Source organism: Condylura cristata, unplaced genomic scaffold (genome assembly GCF_000260355.1).
Source record: "Condylura cristata isolate star-nosed mole 26May11 unplaced genomic scaffold, ConCri1.0 scaffold00023, whole genome shotgun sequence".
NCBI classification, from domain to species: Eukaryota; Metazoa; Chordata; class Mammalia; order Eulipotyphla; family Talpidae; genus Condylura; species Condylura cristata.
The window spans coordinates 17,157,717-17,180,155 of record NW_004567124.1 but is presented as its reverse complement, the minus strand read 5'-3'; the positions used below and the strand labels follow the sequence as shown (position 1 = coordinate 17,180,155).

At 37.7% G+C, this 22,439-nt stretch overlaps 1 protein-coding gene across 2 annotated transcripts in view; it reads right to left on the bottom strand.

The window, feature by feature from the left end:
- Nucleotides 1-8,094: 8,094 nt before the first annotated feature.
- The window catches only part of MYO5A (myosin VA (heavy chain 12, myoxin)), a 104,220-nt gene continuing 89,875 nt past the window's right edge, over nt 8,095-22,439 (bottom strand). For both annotated transcript variants that reach the window (XM_004687778.2, XM_004687779.2), the window contains 8 exons: nt 20,301-20,447; nt 18,158-18,312; nt 16,051-16,140; nt 13,978-14,128; nt 11,961-12,243; nt 10,396-10,570; nt 9,039-9,119; nt 8,095-8,766 (listed from right to left, as the gene is read on the bottom strand). In XM_004687778.2, the coding sequence (XP_004687835.1) occupies nt 8,614-8,766; nt 9,039-9,119; nt 10,396-10,570; nt 11,961-12,243; nt 13,978-14,128; nt 16,051-16,140; nt 18,158-18,312; nt 20,301-20,447 (1,235 nt within the window). In that variant the 3' untranslated portion in view covers nt 8,095-8,613. The remainder of the gene's footprint in view (nt 8,767-9,038; nt 9,120-10,395; nt 10,571-11,960; nt 12,244-13,977; nt 14,129-16,050; nt 16,141-18,157; nt 18,313-20,300; nt 20,448-22,439) is intronic.

Below are 22,439 nucleotides of genomic sequence, written 5' to 3'. Positions count from 1 at the left end.
CTAATTTATGGAATGCATTTCTGTTTGCATCTTTAATTTCTCTCAGCAGTGTTTGAAGTCGTCAGTATACAAGTCTCATGTTTCTTTTTTCTAAGTTGATTCCTAGCCATGTTATTATTCCCTTTGATGTTATTTATTTGAATGTTAATGACTTTTCTTAATTTCATTTTCACATTGTTTATAGCTAGTATGTAGAAATTTAATTGTTTTATCTTAATTCTGTTTTCTGACCTTAATTTATTAGTTCTGGTAATTTGTGTGATTTCCTTAGGATTTTCCACATATAAAATTAAGCCACTTGCAAATAAATCCATTTTTTACCTCATTTTTTCTCACATGGGTATCTTTAATTTTTGTGTGTGTCTCTAGAACCATCAACACAATGTGACTAGCAGTGATAAGAACAAGGGGACATTCTTGCCTTGTTCCCAGTCTTAGAGGGAAAACATTCAATTTTTTGCCACTACATATTAAGTTGATTGTAGATTTTATTCATAGATGTTCCTTGTCAGGCTAAAAAAAGTTCTTCTTACTCCTAATTTGCTGTGAAATTTTAAAACCTTGAATCAATTGGGATGCTCTCCATCAGTTGAGATGATCAATTGAGATGGGTTTTGTAGTCTACTGATATGGTTGGTATATTACACTGAGTGTTAAACCAACTTTGATTCCTTGGGTAGGTTCCACTTGGTCATGGTATATGATTTGCTTTATGTGTTGCTGGGTTCAGTTTGTAATGCTTTGTTAAGTATTTTGCATCCATGTTAATGAGGTATTTGGTCTGTAGTTTTCTCTTCATGTGATGTGTTTTGTTTGGCTTTGGTGTCAAGGTAATGCTGGCCTCAGAGGATGAATTATGAAATATTCTGTTATACAAAAGTTCACCAACAGTTGGTGTTACTGCTTCTTTAAATATTTGATAAAAGTTATCAATAACACAGTTGGGCCTGGACTTTTTAAAATAAGATTTTTAATGACTTAGTTTTTTTCCCCCTCAGTTTGTAAGTTTCATTAATCTTTTCACTGATTTTCTCTTTCATTTTTCCATTTTTAATTTCATTGATCTCCATTTCTAACCTCTGTTTCGGCCCTTCTGTTTGCCTTGGGTTAGCTTGCTCTCTCCTTCCCGAATGGGTTCTTATTGATTTGAGACATATCTTCTTTTCTTAAGAGAAAAGGCGTTTAAAGCCATCAATTTCCTTCTAGGATCTGCTTTGGCTGATCCAACTTTGGTATATTTTTGTTGCCTTTAAATTAAAAATGTTTAATTTCTTCTATGCTTTCTGTTATTTAGAAATGTCTTATTTGCAAATATTTGGGATTTTCAAATTCCCTTTCAGTTGTTGATTCTATTTATTACCAATTTAATTCCATTTTCCATTGTGATCAGAAATCATACATGTTTGGCATCAATATAAATGTACTTTTTTGTTGTTTTATCCTAGAGGATGATCTGTGTATGCCCACAAAGAATGTGGATTTTGCTGCTGTATTCTGTAAATGTCAGTTGGATTAAGTTGATTGATAGTGTTTTCCAGTCTTCTATATTTTGCTTCATTTCTCTCTAGCTGTTCTATTAGTTACTGAGAATGGATATTGAAGTTTCCAGCTGTTATTGTCAAGTTGCTGATTTTTCTCAAATTGGAAAGATTTTGAAACAAGGGCATGGGTAAAGGTTATTTCTTCCTTACATAGGTTGGTGGAGGTGGTGATTTCTGTGTCAAGGATTAGAAACTTGCTTTTTGGTTCTACCATCCTTGGTGTGTCAAACAAATACAAGTCCAAGAGGGTTCTCCCCATGTTGCATTCAAGTGAAATGGATGGCAGAAGGCCTGGTCCTTTCAACGCCACTAGGCCACATAATGCTATCTAACAAGAGCTGGGGTATAGATCATGGCTGTGGGGGAGGGATGGTGAGAGGATTCACCAGAGACAGAGTGGGGAGCAGAACAAGCAGATCTATGGCACTGCACTGCTGAAAGAGCAGAAGGTGAGACAAGAAAGGTCTGTTGTGCCTTGTGGGTCAGCTCCCTGGGTGGTGGTGGTGGGTGGTAGTGGTGGGGCAGGTGTGTGTGTTATGTTCAAACTCCTGAGGCAGCCAGATAGCTTCATAGTGCTGAGACTTAACCCCTTGTGCCACCAGGATGCCCTCGTTGAAATCTGTTTTCTGAGAACATATATGATTTCTATTCTCTAAATTGTAAAGATCTATTTTATAACGCAGAATATGGCTCATGTTGGTGTATATTTCATCTTCTGTGTGCAAAAAGTTTAGTTATAAGACACCAACGAAAATTATTTATTTATCCAGATCTTTATTTGAACAATTTTCTATAGTAGCTAGGAGAATACAGCATTAATGACACACATTTACTAACTACAACATTAAACAACTACATTTTTGGAGCATAAATGCCAATCTGATATTGTTTTGGTTTTCATCTTAGCACTAAGTGATATCTAATGAAAACCCATGTTTCAAAGGCTTTTGTAGATATGAGGTGAATCAGTAACTTATTTTTAAAATTTCCATGTGTGATATGATGGTATGGATTCAGTTTAAAATTAGAGTTAATTGATAATGCCTTTAACTTCCCACCACTTCTGCTTCCTTTTTAATGGACATTTCATCTGAGAACTTTTCAAAAGTCTATCCTGTTTTTCTGTGTAGATCAAAGTAGAATTCCTTTTTCCAGATCCCAAAAGGGAAGCTTTTGAAAAACTACGATGTTCAATTTCATTGTCATTAAAAGGCATGGTAATTTCACAGTAAATTAACAGTTAAAGTTAAGAATTAAAATACATATGTTAAATGTCATGAGTTCATTTCTGTGCAATGCTGGCAGAGCAATTTAAATTCTCCAAGAACAGAAAAAAGGTCATTGTTACTTCAGGATTCCCACAAAAATACACAACTAGGAATCATAAATTACAACATACATATCCACATTTAAGGGAAAAAAAATCACCATTTGTTGGAAAAAGTAAATGGCTCAAGTGATTTAGACAGCCTGAAATGAAGACTAAAGCTTTTTAACAGATGGTAACAATATATTTTAAACTATTTACTCTAAAAAAATGCATGAAAATTTACTGACCTACCAAGCATTGAATCATACTTAAGTTTCAACTAAGATTTTTTCTTTCAAATATTCCAAGCAATCTCACAATACCAAAGAATGTTACTTATTTCCAGACATTTATAAATCTAATAACACCCAATAAGTTAAGCTAATTAATGTTTTAGCTAAACCAAATTATAAAATAAAAAATGTATAAAATGCATTTTGGCAGATATTTTACATAGTACTTTTCAGTTCCTGATCTATCAAGAGACCTACTCTAATTCCAGATTGATTTAATTTATGATAACACAAAGAATTAGAATTCATAGCACTCTTTCCTGATTTTGCTCATCTTTTATAGTACAGGGTTAAAATTATATTTAAAGAATGTCTATGAAAGGTTATAGATTTGTAACCTTTATAAGAAAAGGTCAGTGGAAAACAAGCCATAAAAGTATTACCTAGATTCTAACTTATCTTTATATTTTTCTTCCATATGTTCATTTTCCTCCCTGTGACACAGAGCCCCCCAAACCCAGGAACACTCAAAGCCCACATTTCATTGGTTCTGAAATTTGTTGCTGCCTCAGAGTTCTAAAACCTCTTTGGAAATAACTGAAAGGAGAGGAAGTAAGGGAGATTGGGAAGGGTCGTGCATGAAGGAGGAAAAGAATTAGTGGTTGGAGGACACACCCAACCAAAACCCTCACAAAACCTTGAGAAACAGGGCAAGATATCCTCTCCAGGCAAGACAGACCCTTATAGAGGAAAGGTTCCAGAGAACTTAAGGCAGCTCTTGGGGGTAAGGGAGCAGGGGTTAAGGCGGCCCTCACAGTACAGCCTGAGAACAAATTACAATGCACTTATCCATGAACAGAGACCATAGAAATACACAGAGCCTCTCTAATAGGCATGCACACAGCACACCTCCTAGCTCCAAAGTAAACAGTAGCATGCACGCACTGTAATGTCCAAACACACACTGACTTGTACATGCCCTGCCCTAGGGGCCAACCCTCCGGTGTACCCAGGGGCCTTGGCTACTCTGTGCTTAGGACCTAAACTGGGGAGGAGGGCCTGGGCCTGTGAGGCCTGGCCTGCTGCTGCAGGTTCTCCACAGGCTGCACAGCTCATCTGGTTGCTCTAACAGCAACTCTGATGGGTGTGTGTTGAGAGTGACCTTTCTCTTCACTTTTGGGAAGTTTTTACAGCTTCCCAAGGTTGAGACAGTCTGCTATTAACTAGTTATTTAAATACAGAGTATTGTATCCTTGAAGGGTGAAGTGATTGTTACAAAAGTCAAACCTAGTAATAGCAGGTAACTATAAAGAAAACTGCCAGCTCTGGGCACTTCCTCTCATTAGCACAAACAACTTGGTACTTAGCTTGCTCAGTACCATATGCTAGTTGCCAGCTGTAAGGAAAAAGAGCACCTCTTGCTGACCCTATGCCACCCATGGGTACCAGGAAGAACAGGATATATCCTCTCAACTTCTTACTTTTTCCTGCCTCCTATCTGCCCACATGGCAACCGTTGCTCCTAGGGAAGCAACTGCAGGCTGAGGGGCTGTATAGCTCAGGCAAGTCACTGACCTTAACCCTCTCTCAAATTATCATCGGCAAAGGATTCTAGTGCTGACTCTTTCTATCATCAGTGCTGCTGTGAGGCTAAAATGAGGTAACACAGAGAAAGCACAATGAAGTAAAACATAGCTAGATTCAAGGTACTGTTTCTGCACTACTTTAAAGAGGAAAATTTGAGGGAAGAGGAAAGAGGATAGAGAAAGAGAAGGGGAGGAAGTGCAGGCTACAAAGAACACTGCATGACAATCTCTTAGGAAGGTGGCAGGTACCTGCCCTTTTACCTAAGGTTACCAGGAAGACAATTCCTCATAGCAACTACTACACTGAAATTCTAATAAATAAAGTATTTTCATAGGCTCTCCCACTGTTATTTAAAGATTTGATCTATATTACATGTAAATACTCACCCAGGAATAGCCAACTCTCAATTATCCACTGAAATAAAGGGAACTGGCTGTGAGGAAGGGAAATTTCCCTCTACCTTTCTGGGTTCTTCTCAGGCTGGTTGAATGATCAAATGATTATCAGACATATTAGTAGTAGAAAAGCAAGTGTATACATATGGGGACTCTACAGACCTATGTGGACTCCAAAGACAATGAGCTGATATGGGGGCACATATCCTGAGCTAAGGAGTGGAGTCTAAGCTTCAAGAAGGAGGGAACTCACAGATGAGAAGAGGCTGATTGATATGCTGAACAGCAGATGCTGTATAGTTAGAAGTTTGCCCTTCCATATACAGAGGTTTTTTTCAGATAGAAAGGTTGGTTTTGGTAATAACCTGAATTCTGGGTAAGACCCAAATTTTCATTCTTTTAGAAGCAGTTAAAAGGGTCACAAAAGTTTCTTATAAGCCCGCAGGGCCTCAACTGACCTCAACTTTAAATAACCCACATGCCAAAGTGGCATGTCTTGGGGAGGCTAATTTTGAACATTGTGGGCAAACCTATCCTTCAAAATAAAGTGAACTTTACAAAGTGACCAAAATCCCCCCAAATCTCCTATCAGTTGACTTTGGAAAATTATTTTTGTACCTGATGAAAGAATTATCAGTTATATGAGGAATTTCTAAAACTTCCAACTTATCTTTCCCCTTCTTTGTAAGTTCCGCTCAGCCTTAACCTAAGGAAAGCTGGAAGAAGAGAAACTGCTTCTATCTTTTCAGCTTATGTTAAAGAATGTATAGCAAAGAAGTGGGATCAAGAGCTTGTGCTGAGATTGGCCTGAGGTTAGGCCAGCAGGCCCAGGAGGAGCAGGGGCCCAGGTGGGACTTGGCCCACTGTCTTACAGCACAGAGGCAGGTGGAGGGAGAGATGACTCAGCTAAGGGGAGGGAAAGAGTACACAAACGAAGGGGCAGAAGGAAAGCTGGTGGAGGTAACTGAAAGTGGCTGAGAAAATGTGAATGGATAAAAGAAGGAGCAGTCCTCAGGGCGGCAAGAGGATACCCATCTTCAGCGGAATATTGTTGCATACACAGAGTCACTCAACACGTCTGGGATTCCCTGGTTGTAAAGTATTCTAGTTATGCCTAAACTTGACTTCACTGCACTAAGTTACTTTACATCCCCATCTGGGATTCTGGGTAGGTTTTAGAAAAAGTTGGGGGCCAGGAATTGCAGAACCTCTGTGTGGCCATCATGGAACAGGAGAGATGGCATGGATGGTGACGGAGCACTGGCATGGCGGGGAACAGAGGCTGGAGCTCTTTACAGTAGAAGCCAGGTGAAGGAGAGCGCTATAGCCCCACCAGAGATGTGTCAGGATCTGAAGTATTTGGGGTAAGATAAAGGATTGTGCTGGCAGTACAACAGGAGCTACAGGATGATCGTAAGGACTGGAGAGATTCAGGATGTGCATGGGACATGCTATACCAGACGGGGCTTGGGGAGGGTCTGAGTGATTTTCCAGGTCTAAGGTGAACAGCCTGAACCATGGTGACCTTTTAAAAATCCTTTCCCCCAGCCAAGTTCCACGTAGGCTCTTAGACTCTGACACATTCAGTACTAACCAAAATGGTTATAGAGTTCATTGAAAACCACACTGACAACAAGGGAAAACTGAATCCAGATTAGTAGTGTTTCTGGTTGATTTTGAAAATAAATGTATCCAAACTGAATATAGCAGTACATGATAAAATAAGTTACCTAAAATACTTAACTTTCTAAAAGTATGTATATTTAAGAAAGGTTATAAGTACACAAATTTGTGATTTTACATTTTACTACTCCCTCAAGATTAATGGGTAGAAAACACTGATCTTTCAATCAGAGGGTGAGCTTACTGAAAAACTGTAGCTTATTTATCTTGGATCCATCTACTGAGAGAAGAGAATTTCAGAGGTGGAAGGGACCATAAGAATCAGTCATTCAACCCTCTTACTGTATAAACGAGGAATTTGAAGCTCAAATAAGTTAGCAGAGTATCTTTTAATAATGATCTTTATCACTGATAAACTGACTTCCATTAATAATATTGCACATATTTTAATAAAATGTCATTTTAATAGACCATCTAACAGTTAAAGTATATAAATCTATGATTGCAATTCAGAACTGGAATTTCTAATGAAGCTAAGAATTTGCTTTTGTACAACCCAAAAGATTTATCGTATAAGATTTTCCAAAAAAATGGAGAATATGTTAAATTAAAATTTTAGAATGAGAACTTATGTATTCTACATCTTAAGGAACCAAATCCTTAGTAAGATTCAGCAATCTTCTATTTCCTATATAATTCTTAAAAGTATTTCTAGTATGTTGCATTTTAAAGCATCTAGTGGTTCTATTTGTAGAAGTTGCAAAGCCAAAAAAAATTCATAATTAGTATTTATTATACACCTTCTTTTGATAACTTATAGGATAATCAAGGTTTCTAGACCTGAATCATGAATATTCTGACAATTCTTTTTAGGTAGTGATTGAGAATTATTCTTAATAAATTAAGATGAGAAAAGAAAACCTGTCAACAATGAAAATATGCACTGTAGGAATCAGATCACATAACCAAAAGTAAGTCACATCACAGAACACTGTATCCCTGATGTGATATCCACTCAGGGAAAATTAATGAACACTTCAATGGAATACATCCTGAATAAATAATGACAGCAACAATAGCCACTTTGTCTAATCTTAGCCTTATAGAACATTCTGTCATACACTACATGACTTCTCAGTATCTGCTACTTGTGCAGGTGAATCTGTAGATATTTGCACATAATCCAGTTAAAACTGTGATGTACTGAATTGTAAACAGAGCTGATAAAGAGAAGCTTATTGTAGTAGAACCTAATAAGAATATCGCTTACATTTTAAAGAACACCGTAAGTAGCAGCAATTTAAAATGAGCAGTAAACTACAGTACAGACTTCTACACTATACAGCATACCAACATTCTCTATCTCTATATCATTGTGACACATGTAAGAAAATTATTTAACCAAATGCTTTATATATTGCCAGTTTATTTCTCTGATCCAGTTTGAAAATATCAGCATAATTGATTCCTAAACTGATGTGATACGTGCTCCATGGTAACTTTCCAACTCTTCAGCTAATGCAATGGAGGTCCTTTGTTGATCCCTGACTAACAAAAGTTCTTATCAGGACTTGATGTTTCCTATACTATTTAAGTATGGTGCTAGGGATTTAAAATAAATGCGGGCAGCTGAAGACACATTTTTTTCCCTCTTCTTTCCTACCACCCTACCATCATTCACCTGCATGTAAACTCAAGACATCTAACTGATCAAGGATGAGTGTACAGGTAACAGAGCACAGAGGAGCCTATCTTTCTTCCCCTGGTGATGAAAGTATTCTGGGGAGATTTCCAGTTAGTAACCTCTTGTTTAGGAGGTAATCAGTACTTTTCCTTTAAAAATGTGTTTTCAGTAGCTCACTGGAAAGAAATGGTCCTTATTTCAGGCAAGAAATGTATTGTCAATGTTTGCCTGGACATCACTTTCAGACCCGTGCTATGAATCCCAGACCCAGGCTGGCTGGAATCTGGATGGTTTCTAGTGCAAGGGAGGATGGGTTAAAAGGGAAGGTGACAGGGAAGATGTGTTTAGCATCCATGAGCAGCTGAGGAGAGTCTTTCCTGTCTCGTAGGCGCATCTGAGATTAAACAAACAAAAACAAAAAACAAAGCATCAGTTCTTTAAATCTTATAAAGATATTTTCCTGCCAAATATTCTACTAAAACATCTTCACCTAATAAAAAATATTTGTCTTTTAAAATCACTTCATTTTTCTAATAAACAGTCATCAAGAAAGTTAATGAACTACAAAGATAAGACAAATATAATATAATTAAAAAACACATTACCCTTCCATAAATCATAAGATTGTGATGGTAAATTAAAAAGAAACCCTGGAAGATTTTTTACCTGTATGGTACGAATAAATGATACAGAGACTCTTTCTTCAAATTCATTAACTGGAGTATACAAATTCAACACCTTGACAATCTGTGAGAAATGAAATGATCAACATTTCAGTATATTATCACATATACATTGGGCACCAATAATCTGGATAATTAAAAGGATCTTTGAATTTTATTCAGGACTTGGATGGGGCAAGTGGGTAGAAGCAGCTGGTCTGAAGGCACAACTACCTTGATTTTGTTATTATTACAGTAAGAAAGTATTAATGCCATATTTGTATATTTTAAGAAAGAATATAAAAATTTGGAAAAAAACAAACAATACAGGAGATACAATATGAACAGCAGTGTATAACAATGGCCGATTTAACAATTTATAAGTAATTTTGTTAAAATGAAAGGGGAAATAATTGAAAAAAAGTGAAAGTACCCTCCCACCCTCCCAAAGTAGCAATGTTTCTTTGTATCCTGAGTATTCATATAGTGACTTTCTATATGTAGTCTATGCATAGCAATATAGGAATTCTATGTTATAAGGTATGTGCTAAATATTAAAAAGTCACTATAGAAATAACTGGGTAAAAGAAAAATGGGCACATTGTTTTTGTCCATAAATGGCCTTCCCATCTTCTCACTTTCTTAAATTCAGTGCCCAACTTAATGGGACCTTGCCCAAACAGTCTGTGATCACCCCTCAGCACTACCTCTGGACCTCTGAGTACAGAACTTGTTAGAACCTCTTTTGGTAGAGTCACCTAGGTTCATCTGTGTTCCCCATACACTTTTAAGTTCTTTATAGGAAGGGGCTGTTTCTTATTTTTGCACCATTTCCATCAACCACTAGCAGTCATTTACCGACTTGAAGAAGTAGGAATTATCTGTCTTAAAATAAGGAAGACTAAAATAAGCAATTATCAAATACTATGGAAGATTATTTCATGGAATATAAGCACCATAGAGTGCACAGAATGTACATTCCATGCAAGGTCAACTATGCTTTTCATGTATCTTAGTGTCTGCAAAATAATGGAGAACACTGTGGATAATGAATATTTATTGAATGCTGAATGTGGATGAATGGAACTAGTACTTAAATTTATTAATTGCTGCTAATTATCTCCTTTTATCAAGATCAATACAGATATGTATCTTCTGTGAACCACATGAAATTAGCCCAGAGATAAAAGAAATAGGTAAGTTAACTTTCCCTCAAAAACTAGTAGTCATTTATTGACTTGAAAGAATAAGAATTATCTGTCTTAAAATAAGGAAGACTAAATAAGCAATTATCAAATAATTTCTTTTAGTATCACCCTTAATGAATGTCAAATTATTTCATTATAGGGAAGTTGCTTTACCTGGGCAGTAGTTAGAGCATTGCACATAGAACAAATAGCTTCTGCATCATCATCTGTTTTCTTTTTCACTTGCAAAAGCTGAGCAGCCTGAATAAGAGGTTCTAGGGTTTCTTTAGCCCCACTATTCATTAGATTCTTGTCACGTAGCCATTCTTCCAGCTGACTGACATTGTACCTATGCCAACAGAAAAAAAATAAAAGAAAAAAATGCAAATTTACTGAATGTTTTCACAAATGCCTTCTTTTTTGCATGAGACTTTGTCAGCAATTTCAATTAAAATGACAGGTAGCATTTTTGTTCAATTTTCTTAAATTTTAGTTGTGCTTAAATTTTTTCAGTAGTCATGAGGTTCATATCATAATTATGTAAGAGCAGATGACTGCAAATATAATTCTCTTTAATGGAATACAGAAGTGTAGCCATTATAGCAGAAGTTGCTAAAAAATAAAACGAAACACATTATCTGGCTCTGTCCTTACTGAATTCTAAAAAACTCTGAAAATTACTTTTTAGCTTCTCTTACAACTTCTAAAGTAAGTACTTATAATCCTTTAGGTTCTCCCTCTCCCTCAAGTTAATGAACTGAATAACAAAATCCTCTAATATTGACTTTGTGTTTCAGGCTCTTTAGGAGCAACCTGGATGATGGGGGTGGGGACAGTGGCCCCAGAAAGCTCAAGTATGGGAGGGGAAATGGGCAAGTGAGGGCAATGAGAAGGTAAAGACCCGAAATTTGGAGCCAGACAGCACAAAGGCTGAGGCTTCAAGAGGTAAACAATCAGGTGACAGTGGCTCTCCAACTAAAATAGGGTAAATAGTATATATAATCAGAATTTAAAGATAAGTCAAGTCAGAGGCAATATGATATTATGACAGGCGCTTCACCTGAAATAAATTCTACTATCTAGTGGAAAGTACTACCTTAATGTTAACCTCAACAGTTGTGGGTCAGAGTGGACAACTCGAAAGGAATTTGAGGTTTTCTGAGAGTGAGTAACCAAAGACTTCTGTAAGAGAAAACTCTTCTCTCGGTGAATAATCAGGCTGTTTTAAAATAAATTATTTGCAAAGAAATTCAATTCTATTATGATAATGAAGTTATGCTGAAGAGAAGTTGGGTATAAAATTGTATGCAGCTTTTCTTGAAATATAAAAGGGCATATTTTCAAGTTAAATAAAGGATCTCTTAGACATGCTTTTGTTGCCATAGGTACAAAAAGGTATTTTATCAAAATAAAATTTTAACCGTCAAACATTACAGATCTTTTCCTTATTGTTTTTTTGTTATTGTACAATTAATTAAAATGCACACAAAAGGAGAGGAAGCAGCTATGCCATCTTTATGTGTTTTTCTTCATCTCTCCCTCAATGAGGTGGCTTCACAGAACAGGGTTCCCAACAGCTAGGAAGCATGACCAGGATCTGCACAGAAGGGGAGAAGGATGGCAGACAAGAACGCGCTTGAAAGCTGGAGGCAGCTTCAAACGAGCTGTGAGCTCTCTGCACCTTGGCAGGCCTGCTGTGCAATGAGGAGAGACCAAGACCAGGGTTGACTTTTGCTCACCGAATCTGCATGCCTTTACTCCAGGAGCACATGTCTTTCCGCAGCAGGAGGTTGTTCAGGGTGATGGCGCCCACAATGTAGAACATCTGCTTGACCACCTGTTTGATAAGTTCAGGATCCATGCCATGCTGGCACATGACTGAGTGGAAGGAGTTGAGCTGCCGGAGGATGGAGTCCAGTGTGTAGGTGCCCTCGTCAGCAATGCTGGAGGTGCGCTTTCTTAGCCCTGTTGGCTTCACTCCTGATACACCCTGAATGGTTTCGTGCTCCAGCATGCCAGAGACTGCAAGAGTAGTTCAAGTGTTAGAAGAGAAGATGTGGAAGGAATCCTATTTCATGTGCACCTGCAGACACGTGCACACACGCACACACACACACAAGCTCTTCTTCTCCCTTTAGAAAAATGATCTGAACATTGTAATAGAGTGAAAAATAACGTCACACATACAAAAGACTTCTGGATTTTAAATTTTTATGAAGGGATAATTTTTAAATGCAAAAATTTATTATGAAATTAAGAAATCTGAATGGTATATTTTCTAAAATATGAAGCAGTGGCCTTGTAATAAGAAGGTTTCTAAGAGAAAGGTAGCCGTTATAGGGGAGAGAAACAATCTCCAAGGATGGCTGAGCCCCAGGGGCAAACAACTCAAGAAGCAAGAAAGGCAGACATAGGCAGTGATCCTGGAAAAGACTTGGGTACCCGGCTCTGTGGGGGCTGGAGAGCTGGGCCTGCTCTGCCCTGACATTCCCCCAACAGCAGGGTGAAGGAGGGGCTAGCCTGGACCTGGACTCAGTCTCCTCTGAGGCACATTAGCTCCCTCTACTGAACTCTTGCGGTATCTGACCTGTGCATGGATTTGGGACGCCTGCTTCCTGAACTGGGAGCCCCTGCAGAGCCATACCTGATTTGCTTTTACATCTACTAGTGCTACATGCAGCTCCCACAGAATGCCATACTGAAGTAATGCTAAACTGCTAAGAGATGAGGACAGTGGTTTATCATGGGACAGCCTACTGATGAACTTGTTTAACCAATAAAAACTGGCAGAACAGAAGAAAAATGTCAGCTGACATTCTTTGAATCTGTTTACATTTTCTCTAACCTAAGTCGCTTTTAATTCATGACCTCCTTTTATGTTTCTATTTGGTTACTGTGGGCCTCAAAAGAAACTGGAATACTATGAGCACAAAAAAGGGAAAAGAAGTTGTGGAAGACACATGGATAAGGAAAGAAAGGATAGCTAGGAATAGTCTCAAGAAGCTGCTCATAATTGCCTGATGATAATAGTTTGGTAACTAATATTTTTAATTCGATGCCTTCAAAATTAGCTGTTCAGCAATGTATAGTCAATTCCTAATTCCTAGTAGGCACACATGATATTTATTGCACTCATGATAAATATTCCAAAGGGAAAAAATTGCACAGTATGTAAACACCCAGAAAAAATGTACACACATTTAGAAACACACATGTACATCCAAAAGACACTGCTACTTTTAAACCAATTTGCTTTTAACAATTCCATTGGGGCCAAGAGATGTACAACTTAGCGTGTCTTAGAGTGTCTGAGACCTGTTCCTATTGCCATGGTACCGCCCAGCCTCTCTACTCTAGCCCTTCAGGCAAAGTGTAATCCATCCCAGCCTCCTTAGTTTCAGATGGGTACCTAGGAAGCCCAGGGTAGTCATGTTCTAGACTGAAATTTAAAACATTTGTGAACACTGGACCAGTAAGAGTTCTATTGCTGGGCACAAAGAATAACCCAATGTATGACAGAGGCTACACATTCTGGATAGAAAACTAGATACTGCCATTTGATCACGTGAGAACAATGATTTTGATGTGTCCCAGTTGGTTAAGGCTAACACCCCATGTTCTCGGATGACTCCATTAATTTTAGGACTGTCTTACTTTGTTTCCTGGATAAATACATTCCCCCAAACATGTGCCATTCAAAGCCCTCCACTGGCAAGCATGTGGCAGAGACCTAAACGCTAGCAATCACAGGCTTACCTATCATAGGCTGAAGGATGTTCTCCAACACCCGCACCAGCTGCTGGTAGATCTGAATGGCTAAGTCACTCAGCACCTGCCGGTACTCAGCCAGGTCGAAATTGGTGAGGCAGTGTTCATTTTGGCGAGATGTGTTGTGTTTCATGAAGCCCTAGAACAGTAACACAAAGGTTAACGATACAACTGAAATAAAATGACTCTTCTATTTTAATCCACATCTTCATACTTTTTCCCTCCGTAAAGAACCATCCCACAGATAAACTCAAGTATAATCATTGTCAAATACTGTATGTTTGCTTCCATCAAATTCCCCTTTCACTTCTTGCTAGCTTTTGAATAGTGCCTAAACTTGGCAACCTAGTGGTTAGGTCATTCAAATAGCAACATCATGAAACAAGATGGAGAAACAATCTGAAAAAAAAAAAAAAAATCAACGTTCTCTTTTGGGGCAAAAGGTTTACTACCAGACATTAAACTACCTAAACTACAAACTTCTTAACTTTAGTTCTTTAAAAGCCTTACTTATAACTACAGTAGGTCCTGAATAGCCTTGTTTCATTCAATGTCATTTCTATAACATGGGTGAGAAAAAATATTTCTGGACACTGTTAAGTGAAATAGTTATTTGAGAATCTACTTTTAATAACTATCATTGTACTTCAAGTTGATTTCCAATTCAGCAATGCCTTTAAGTGGGGACTTATTATGTACTACATCTGGAGGGTATACTAACCTTAAAATAGACTAATTTCTATAGATAGGTGAATAAATAAAGAATTTTTCCTTTACTACATTTCATGTTATCTATTGATATATGATTTTCAGTCTTAGATCTTTTGGTATGCTTATTAAAATGGAAACCAGGCCCTCCCTGGTGGCGCAGCGGGTTAAAGCACTGCACTAAGAAGCTGAGACCACTTCCGCATGAGTTCGATTCCCGCCTGCCCCGGAGGTGACCACATGGCGAGGCAGACCTCTCCTGACCCGCCCGCTGCTCCCCTCAGCAGTGTACTTCGTTGATCTGCCTGTTCTGCATCCCGCTCTGTCTCTGGCGAAGTCTTTCGTCACCCCTGAGTCTCTGGCCTGTACCCCAGTTCTGTATGCACAAAAATAAATAAATCTTTAAAAAAAAAAAAAAATGGAAACCAATCTGCAGGTAGGTACTCCTGTTGGATAATACCTGACACAAGTAACTGCCTACTTGATGGGTCTACCCACAATCAAGCATCTGCCTCCCTACAATCTACTTAACAACCTGCTCTAGAAGTGGGGACTGACAGGACAGTTAATGGCCCTTTTAGGGGGATTGTGTCCTATCAGAGAACCTGTCTTGCTCACATTTGGTTTTCCCTTCATTTGCTAGGCTAGTGGTCTGCCCACAAAGTACCACTGCTCAGTGTCTTTGCCGCTCCTCTCAACAAAAGATGGGGAGGCTGGAAGGCTGTGGTTAGGGACACAGGCTCTTAGAGCGGTGCTGACCCAGAATTCAAGCTCTGCTTATGACTGAGAGGATATGGAGAAACACTGAGTTTCAGTTTTCTCATCTGTAAAACTGGGTTGTAAGTTCTACCTCAGAGAAACAGATGTAAAAATCAAATAGCATGCCTAGTAAGTGTACCTGATACATACTCAGCAAAGCTTAATAACCAGCAATTATTAAAATATTACACAGTCTATTAAACAACAAATAATACATCACTACAAAGAAAATGAGATTTTTTGTACAACTCCAAAGAGACATAGTTTATCTTAATTATCCTGCTGTATTATAGCAACTAAAGCCTACTTCCACATATTGATAAAAAGTCTGATGATTGGTCATGATTCATTGAATACACATTTTATTTTTGCTGTGCCTTCTCATAGTTAACTCTCAAAGGGGAGAAACTATGCCACTTCTCCATTCACTACTTTGTAAAGAATGAACTTCAAATAAAGCGAAGAACTTCCTAACCACCTCTGAATCAAGGGCTTTAAGTTAATAGGTAGCTAAACACTTTGTGCTTTTAAAAATTTCCTTAAAAAGGTCAGAGAAAGTATAGCATGCTGGTTTTGCAATCAAGATTTTCTCACCTCTTCTCCACTGTACTGCTTCAAACAGTGTAAAAATCGGCATGTGTTAGAGAGCCAGAAGGAGACCGTCTCAAAATCATCACCTCTTTTCTGAAAGAAAATAAACCCAAATTAGCTTTGCCTTAGGGAAATATTAACCTGAAAGGAACTGAGCAGACACCAGGAGGCCCATTTCTTTCAGTTGCCATTATAAACAAGTATAAAAATAAATCACATTGCAGTTGTAAAGTCTTACACAACTGCTAGGGAATTTTAAGATCTGGGTTCATTGCTTGGTTGTTACTTGGCTTGACCTCCATTTTTTTGCCATTAAAAGATGATGTGCCCAATCATTCAGTTGATGTTAGTTTAGCAATCCCTTCAAGCAGCAAAGAAATCCATCAAACAGATTACTAAACTCACTTCCCTTTAGTTTACTGAAAGGAATAAAAAGGATTAAAAGCATAGGAGGGAATCACAAATATTGCAAAGCAGATTAAGTTAGAAATATTGTCAAGAAAAGACAATTTCTGAGCACAGAATAAGAAATGAGGTGACGTCCTTGCAGAGCAGTGCAAGCGTGAGTCACTTACACTTATGTTTTAAGGAATGTGTCATTAAGTCCTTATGCAAACAACACACAGTGTAATTTCATACACCCAGATAGTACAGCTACTATACACCTAGGCTCTATAGTGTAGTCTGCTTGGGACCACTGTCACATATGCAGTGTATTTTTGACCAAAAAGGTTAAGTGACAGGAAAATTTGTCTGGCTCTTCATTAGGTTGAGGCATGTCAAACAATTGTTGCTTTATCAATACAAGGAGGCAACACAAATACACTTCAATTCAAAACAGGAACATGAGATTGGTGCATTTAATTTTTAAATGGTACTAAAGGGGTGTCATATTTTTCTACTACACACTTCTTTTTAATTTTTAGACAATCTGGTATAGTAATTAGTCAACCTGAATCAGTGTTGTGTTGTAGTTCAGATAAGAGAAAGAAAACTGATTTAGTTTTGTTGTCTTTATAGGTGGTAAGCAGTAGTAAGACATGTCTATTTACTTGCAGTATAACAGGTAAATGGGATATTCATCAATTTTAAAATACAAAATCTTCAGAAAACTCCACACTTTAGTAACCTCTGTAGAAGGACTCTATATAGATCATCTACTGTACAACAGGCACTGAGAACCAGCATTTGTTAAAAGCTTGTGACTACAGGCTGGATGGAAGGTGTGTCTAATATACAGAGTCAGTCTGGGAAGGTGAAAAAGCTCTGGAGATGAATGGTGCTGATGACTGCACAAAAATGGTGACTGAAAAAAAAAACGGTTAAATAACAAATTTAATGGTATGTATCTATTTATATAGAGAGAACCACAATTAAAACAAATAGTTTGGAAAAGACATCTAGATTGAAAGAGTCCTCTAGGCATGCTAACTATCCACTTATCTGTATCCTAAAAGTTCTCATTAAGCTAGACAATAAGAAAGCAAACTAGTGGAGCATATTTTCTCAGTTCCTCATAGAAGCACTTGAGTTAAAATTAAGTATAATGTTCTTTTTTCCCAGAGAGTTAAGAGGAGGATTATGCAATGCGACTCAGTGATGACTGAATTATGTAGGGCTTTTTGCTCTATTATATAATATTGTTACTTTTCCCAAATTTTTTCTCTAAGCCTACTAGCTGTGTTGCTTCTCACAAGTCATCAGGTATTTCAGGTAACAAGAAAATAATCGGAAGAAAAGTTGGAAAAAATTTCAATGTTTTAACAGACTTCTTTCTTTTTGTATGAATGAGCCACATTACTGGCTTTATTTGATATTTATTTTAATGATAGCATCACATTTCCTATATAAATAGGCTCTCCTAAATACGTTAGATTATTTCTAAGACCTCAAAGCAGACTATTTCTGTCTAGGGGGTAACTGAACTTACTTCACAATTAAGTACAATTTCATAAAATTAATTTTTATTACTATTCAACCTGAGTCCTGTTTTGAAAGAAGTCACAAATTGCAGAGCGGAACTGGTGGCTTAGCTCAAGGAAGGAAGGAAAAGCACCTGTGTAGACAGATTATATCATCAGTAATATTCATTATGAGAATATGAACTGACCTTTAATACTTTTTTGATGCTGTTAATTGTTGATGTTAGCAATGACCTTACTTTCTGGTCATCATTCAGGTAGTCGGCATGTCGAACACACATGAACAGAATATATGCTGGTAACCCTGGAATCAAATTGACAGCTACTCCACGTGGTTTCAGTTCTAAAAAAAGACAGGAGGAAAAATAATCTTATATAACACTAAAAGTCTTCTTGAGGAATGCTTTGTGAAATATAAAAACACAGTTCTGATGTGAAGGTTTAATCATTCAGGGTAAATGAGTGATTTTTTATATAAAAAAGGTAGAAGAGCTCAGTAAGTGAAAAATTCTTGAATAGGAACAAATGAATCTCTGCAGTCTATTGATAACTCCCAAGTATCTTTTTCTAGTCTTAACTCCTTCTAACCTGTGCATCAACTGCTTTCCTGATATTTTGCTCAGGTATATCAAACTGGACATATTCCAAACTAAGCTCTTGATTCCCTCTGGAAACGGCTCTTCCAGGAATTGTCCCTATCTCAGTAAATAGCAGTTTCAGTCTTCTGGTTTCTCAGATTATAATCATTGGCATCATCTTTGACTTCTTTTTCTCATTATACAAATTAATCTACCAACAAATTCAAATGGCTCTACCTACAAACTATATTCAGAATCCAACTAACTCACTTCCACTACTATCTACCCCATTCTAGGCCAGCATCCCCTTTCTCTTGGAAATAGTGAGTTTCCAAACTGATCTCCTTGATTCATTCCTTGTTCCCCAGTAGGAGATTTTCACCAACATCAGAGTAATCTGCATCTGAGTTTGTCCCTCTTGTTTTGAAACTCTTCCAAGTAGCTTCTCCTCTTTCATTTATAAATCCTGAAATCCTCACCTGGCTTGTGCCATCTGTTCCTGCTTTTCTCCAGCTTACTGCAATACAGTCAAATAGGTCGCCTCACTATTGGTTGAACATGCTAGGTATGCTTCCACCCCAGAGCCTAGGTACTTCATGTTTTCTCCTGAGAATATTATTTTCCCAGATATTAGTATGACTAGTTTCCTCACTGCTTCTGGCCTATTCCAAGGATCACCTTATCAAAGAGGAGTTTTCTGAAAGCTTTATATAAAGTATATAAAATTCACTATATAAAGCCTTCACTCTTTATCCTTTTAATCACATTATATACTTATTTTATCCTTCTACCCTAATGCTGAATAGGGGGTTCTGTGAGAAAAGGGACTTCATTTTGCCCAGTACTCATTACCTGGACAATGCTTAACACATGGTAGGCGCTCACTCAGTGCTCACTAAGTTGATTATTAATATTAACTCTGTGCATAAAAACCAGTGGCTCCTTAATATTTTTGCTGATGAAGATTACCTTGAAACATAAGTGCCTCTGCAGCTTAACTACATAGGGTAGCTAAATTTAATGCCATCAACCCTAAGGACATTAAAACACATGTAACTGCCCATCACACTGCTACCACCTGAGGGGAGGGAAACTATGCAAAGGCTGAAATGGAGAGGTTCTTAGCTTTTCCACATCATAAATTATGGACTATCTAGATTCTCCTTATCATTTTCTACCTTCCTGAAAATTCTTGCAGAACAAGCAGCAAATAGCCAGTCTTAAGGGCCCTTAGGCTGCTGTCTTGTGTTTTCTTTCCGTTATGGGAATCTTTTCCTTAAAGATTTTGTTCCTTCCATATTGCTGTTCTTAACCTACTTGTCACATATCTCTCTGGGGAAGCAAGGGGAAAAAGAAATTCAGGAACATACATGGCCTTAATGGAACTTAAATAGTACAGCAGTAGCTATATTTCAGTTGTCCTTGAAGGGCTAAAAGATATATATCAGACACAATCAGGTCCCCCTTCTCTCCACCACGAAGTCCATTTGGTTTAAGTGGTCAGCATTACTTTTCAATAACTCCCCTGGATACTCTATGTGCAGCCAGGGCTGACAATGTCTGGCTACAGGGTGCTTCTGGGTGAATATAGGGCAAGTGTCCCTGTATTCTGACAGATATTGCACTATAATGCTCAGTATGCAACAGTGATTGAAGAATCTGATATTGAATATTTCAAAAATTAGTGACCAGTCTTTCCCACCACCTACACATGTACCAGAAAGAAATTTTATGTCATGCAGAAAATACTTGCCCAGAATCAGGTTCTTAACAAGTTTTTGCTCATCCTCCTTCTTGTATTCCAGCATTCCTTGGAAATCTTTTTCTTTCCTGGGAATATTGACTGGACGGATGGGCTCATCAATGATCTGTCCTGGAGATATATTCTCCATCTGGCCAACTTAATGAGAAACATAAAAGGGAAGAAAATGTGGTTCATGTAGAAAAGATGAGAGGAATTCCATGTTCCTATAATTTTAAGTGACCTTTATAGCAACAGAAACTCGCCATATCTGTCCTTAATTGTCTCCTTTTTTCCTACTAAAATTGGGTGGATAGATGGCAAAATTATATAGTAATGTCATTCTGACTACTGGTTATTATCAACACCAAAACCAAAGAATTGTACTTGATTCAAAACCTTTCAGATTTTTTTTTTTTGAAAAATGCTTAGTTTGTAGTAATATTAACCATCCCCAAAGTGGCTTGGCTTCCTGGTTTTTACTAATTGGTACCAATCATAAAAAGATATTTAGACTTTAATTCACTCAGAAGCAACAAAGATTGCCTTCATCTCTAGCTCTGTAAATCTATACAGTCATTAAAGAAAACGAACATTTACTTTAAGCGTACCATTGCAAAAAGTTCAGACCATTTCTACATAATTGGTAAAATCAGGTTTCTTACATGAGTCACCCCTCACTACCAAATAAATCATGAAAAGATAAAAGCAACTTCTAGTAGAATATCCTAAGTATTTTAAATTCAGTTTTTAGTAAAGTCCTGAAAGTTTAACTATGAAGTTGCTACTATTATGGTAAAACCACTGGTTAACAACCCTTTTGGATGTTAAAAATGGTCACAATTGCTAATGATAGGTACTAGAGAAGAATGATGTGATAGGGGTTTAAAAGGTCTCCAAACTTGAGAATTGAACAGGGAAAGCAAAGGAAGTAAGGGAACACATAAGTTATGATGGTGCTTGTGAAAATATACGCTAGTAAGCATGATTTTTTAAATCCTGTTATTTACAGGAAAGGGAGACAGTTAAGAAATTTATTTAGGCACACATTAAGGTTGAGTTTAGAGACTGTCGTCAAACAAACAAAATGCAGATCAGATTCATTAGGCAAGTTTAATGTTGCTGTCTCAACAAGGCATCAGTAGTGCTTCTCCTGTCGCTCTGGAAAATTTCTTGGGTTAGTTCTGGAAAGCCAGCTCCACCGTCGAGGTTAACACAGGGAACACAGATACCTGCCAGTGCTCCTGCTGATGTGGCATGGAGCCTGGTGACACCCGTCCACCTCAGTCCACCTCATGCAGCAGCATCACATCGGCCGCAACTCTCAAGGCTGAACATCACCACCATCCATCAATGCTAAGGTGTCTAAAGAGCGATCACAGCGCTATTGGACACGTCAAGGTGTGGCTGCTGCCCGTAATCTAGTGTTTCATGTGTATGATCAGTCTGGAAACTGCAGGACTAATTGTAAACTGTATGACTATCAGTGATTCAAACTATGTAGTTTTATATAAATCATCTCTGGGGTCAGTTTAAACACAACACAGCAAGGATCTTGCAATCAGCACACAATGGCCTTCATAGCTCATGTACAGGTTGCAAGTAAAATACATAGTAACATCCTCATCACCTATGTAACTAGTTTCTGGAAGCAGCAGCAACATTCTAGGAGGAGAAACTGGAAGGACAAGGGTTTAACATGTTTAATTCATCAATAAACACACAGATCTAGTCTCCATTTAATTCGAAGAGAATGTTTCAAATGCACTCATTCCATAGTATCTAAGGTGCTTCTGATTATTAGATGATACTAAAGAAGGAAAAACACTGCCAATTAAACTACAACCCATAAACAATTATAAAAGACATATCCTAATTTCAGGAAAATAAGTACCTTGGAATTTATGAAATATAGTGCAATATTCTTACTAAGGGATTTCATGTTTAAAAGAAAACTTCACTTTTCTCTGTGAAAATATCTAACCAAGATATTTTTGGTTGTGCACAAAAGTGTCAGAGACAAGTTCTGCCACTCTCATTAAAATTTTTTCTCGGACCCTCCCTGGTGGCGCAGCAGGTTAAAGCACAGCACTAAGACGCTAAAGCCACTTCAGCATGAGTTCGATCCCCGCCCGGGAGGTGACCACATGG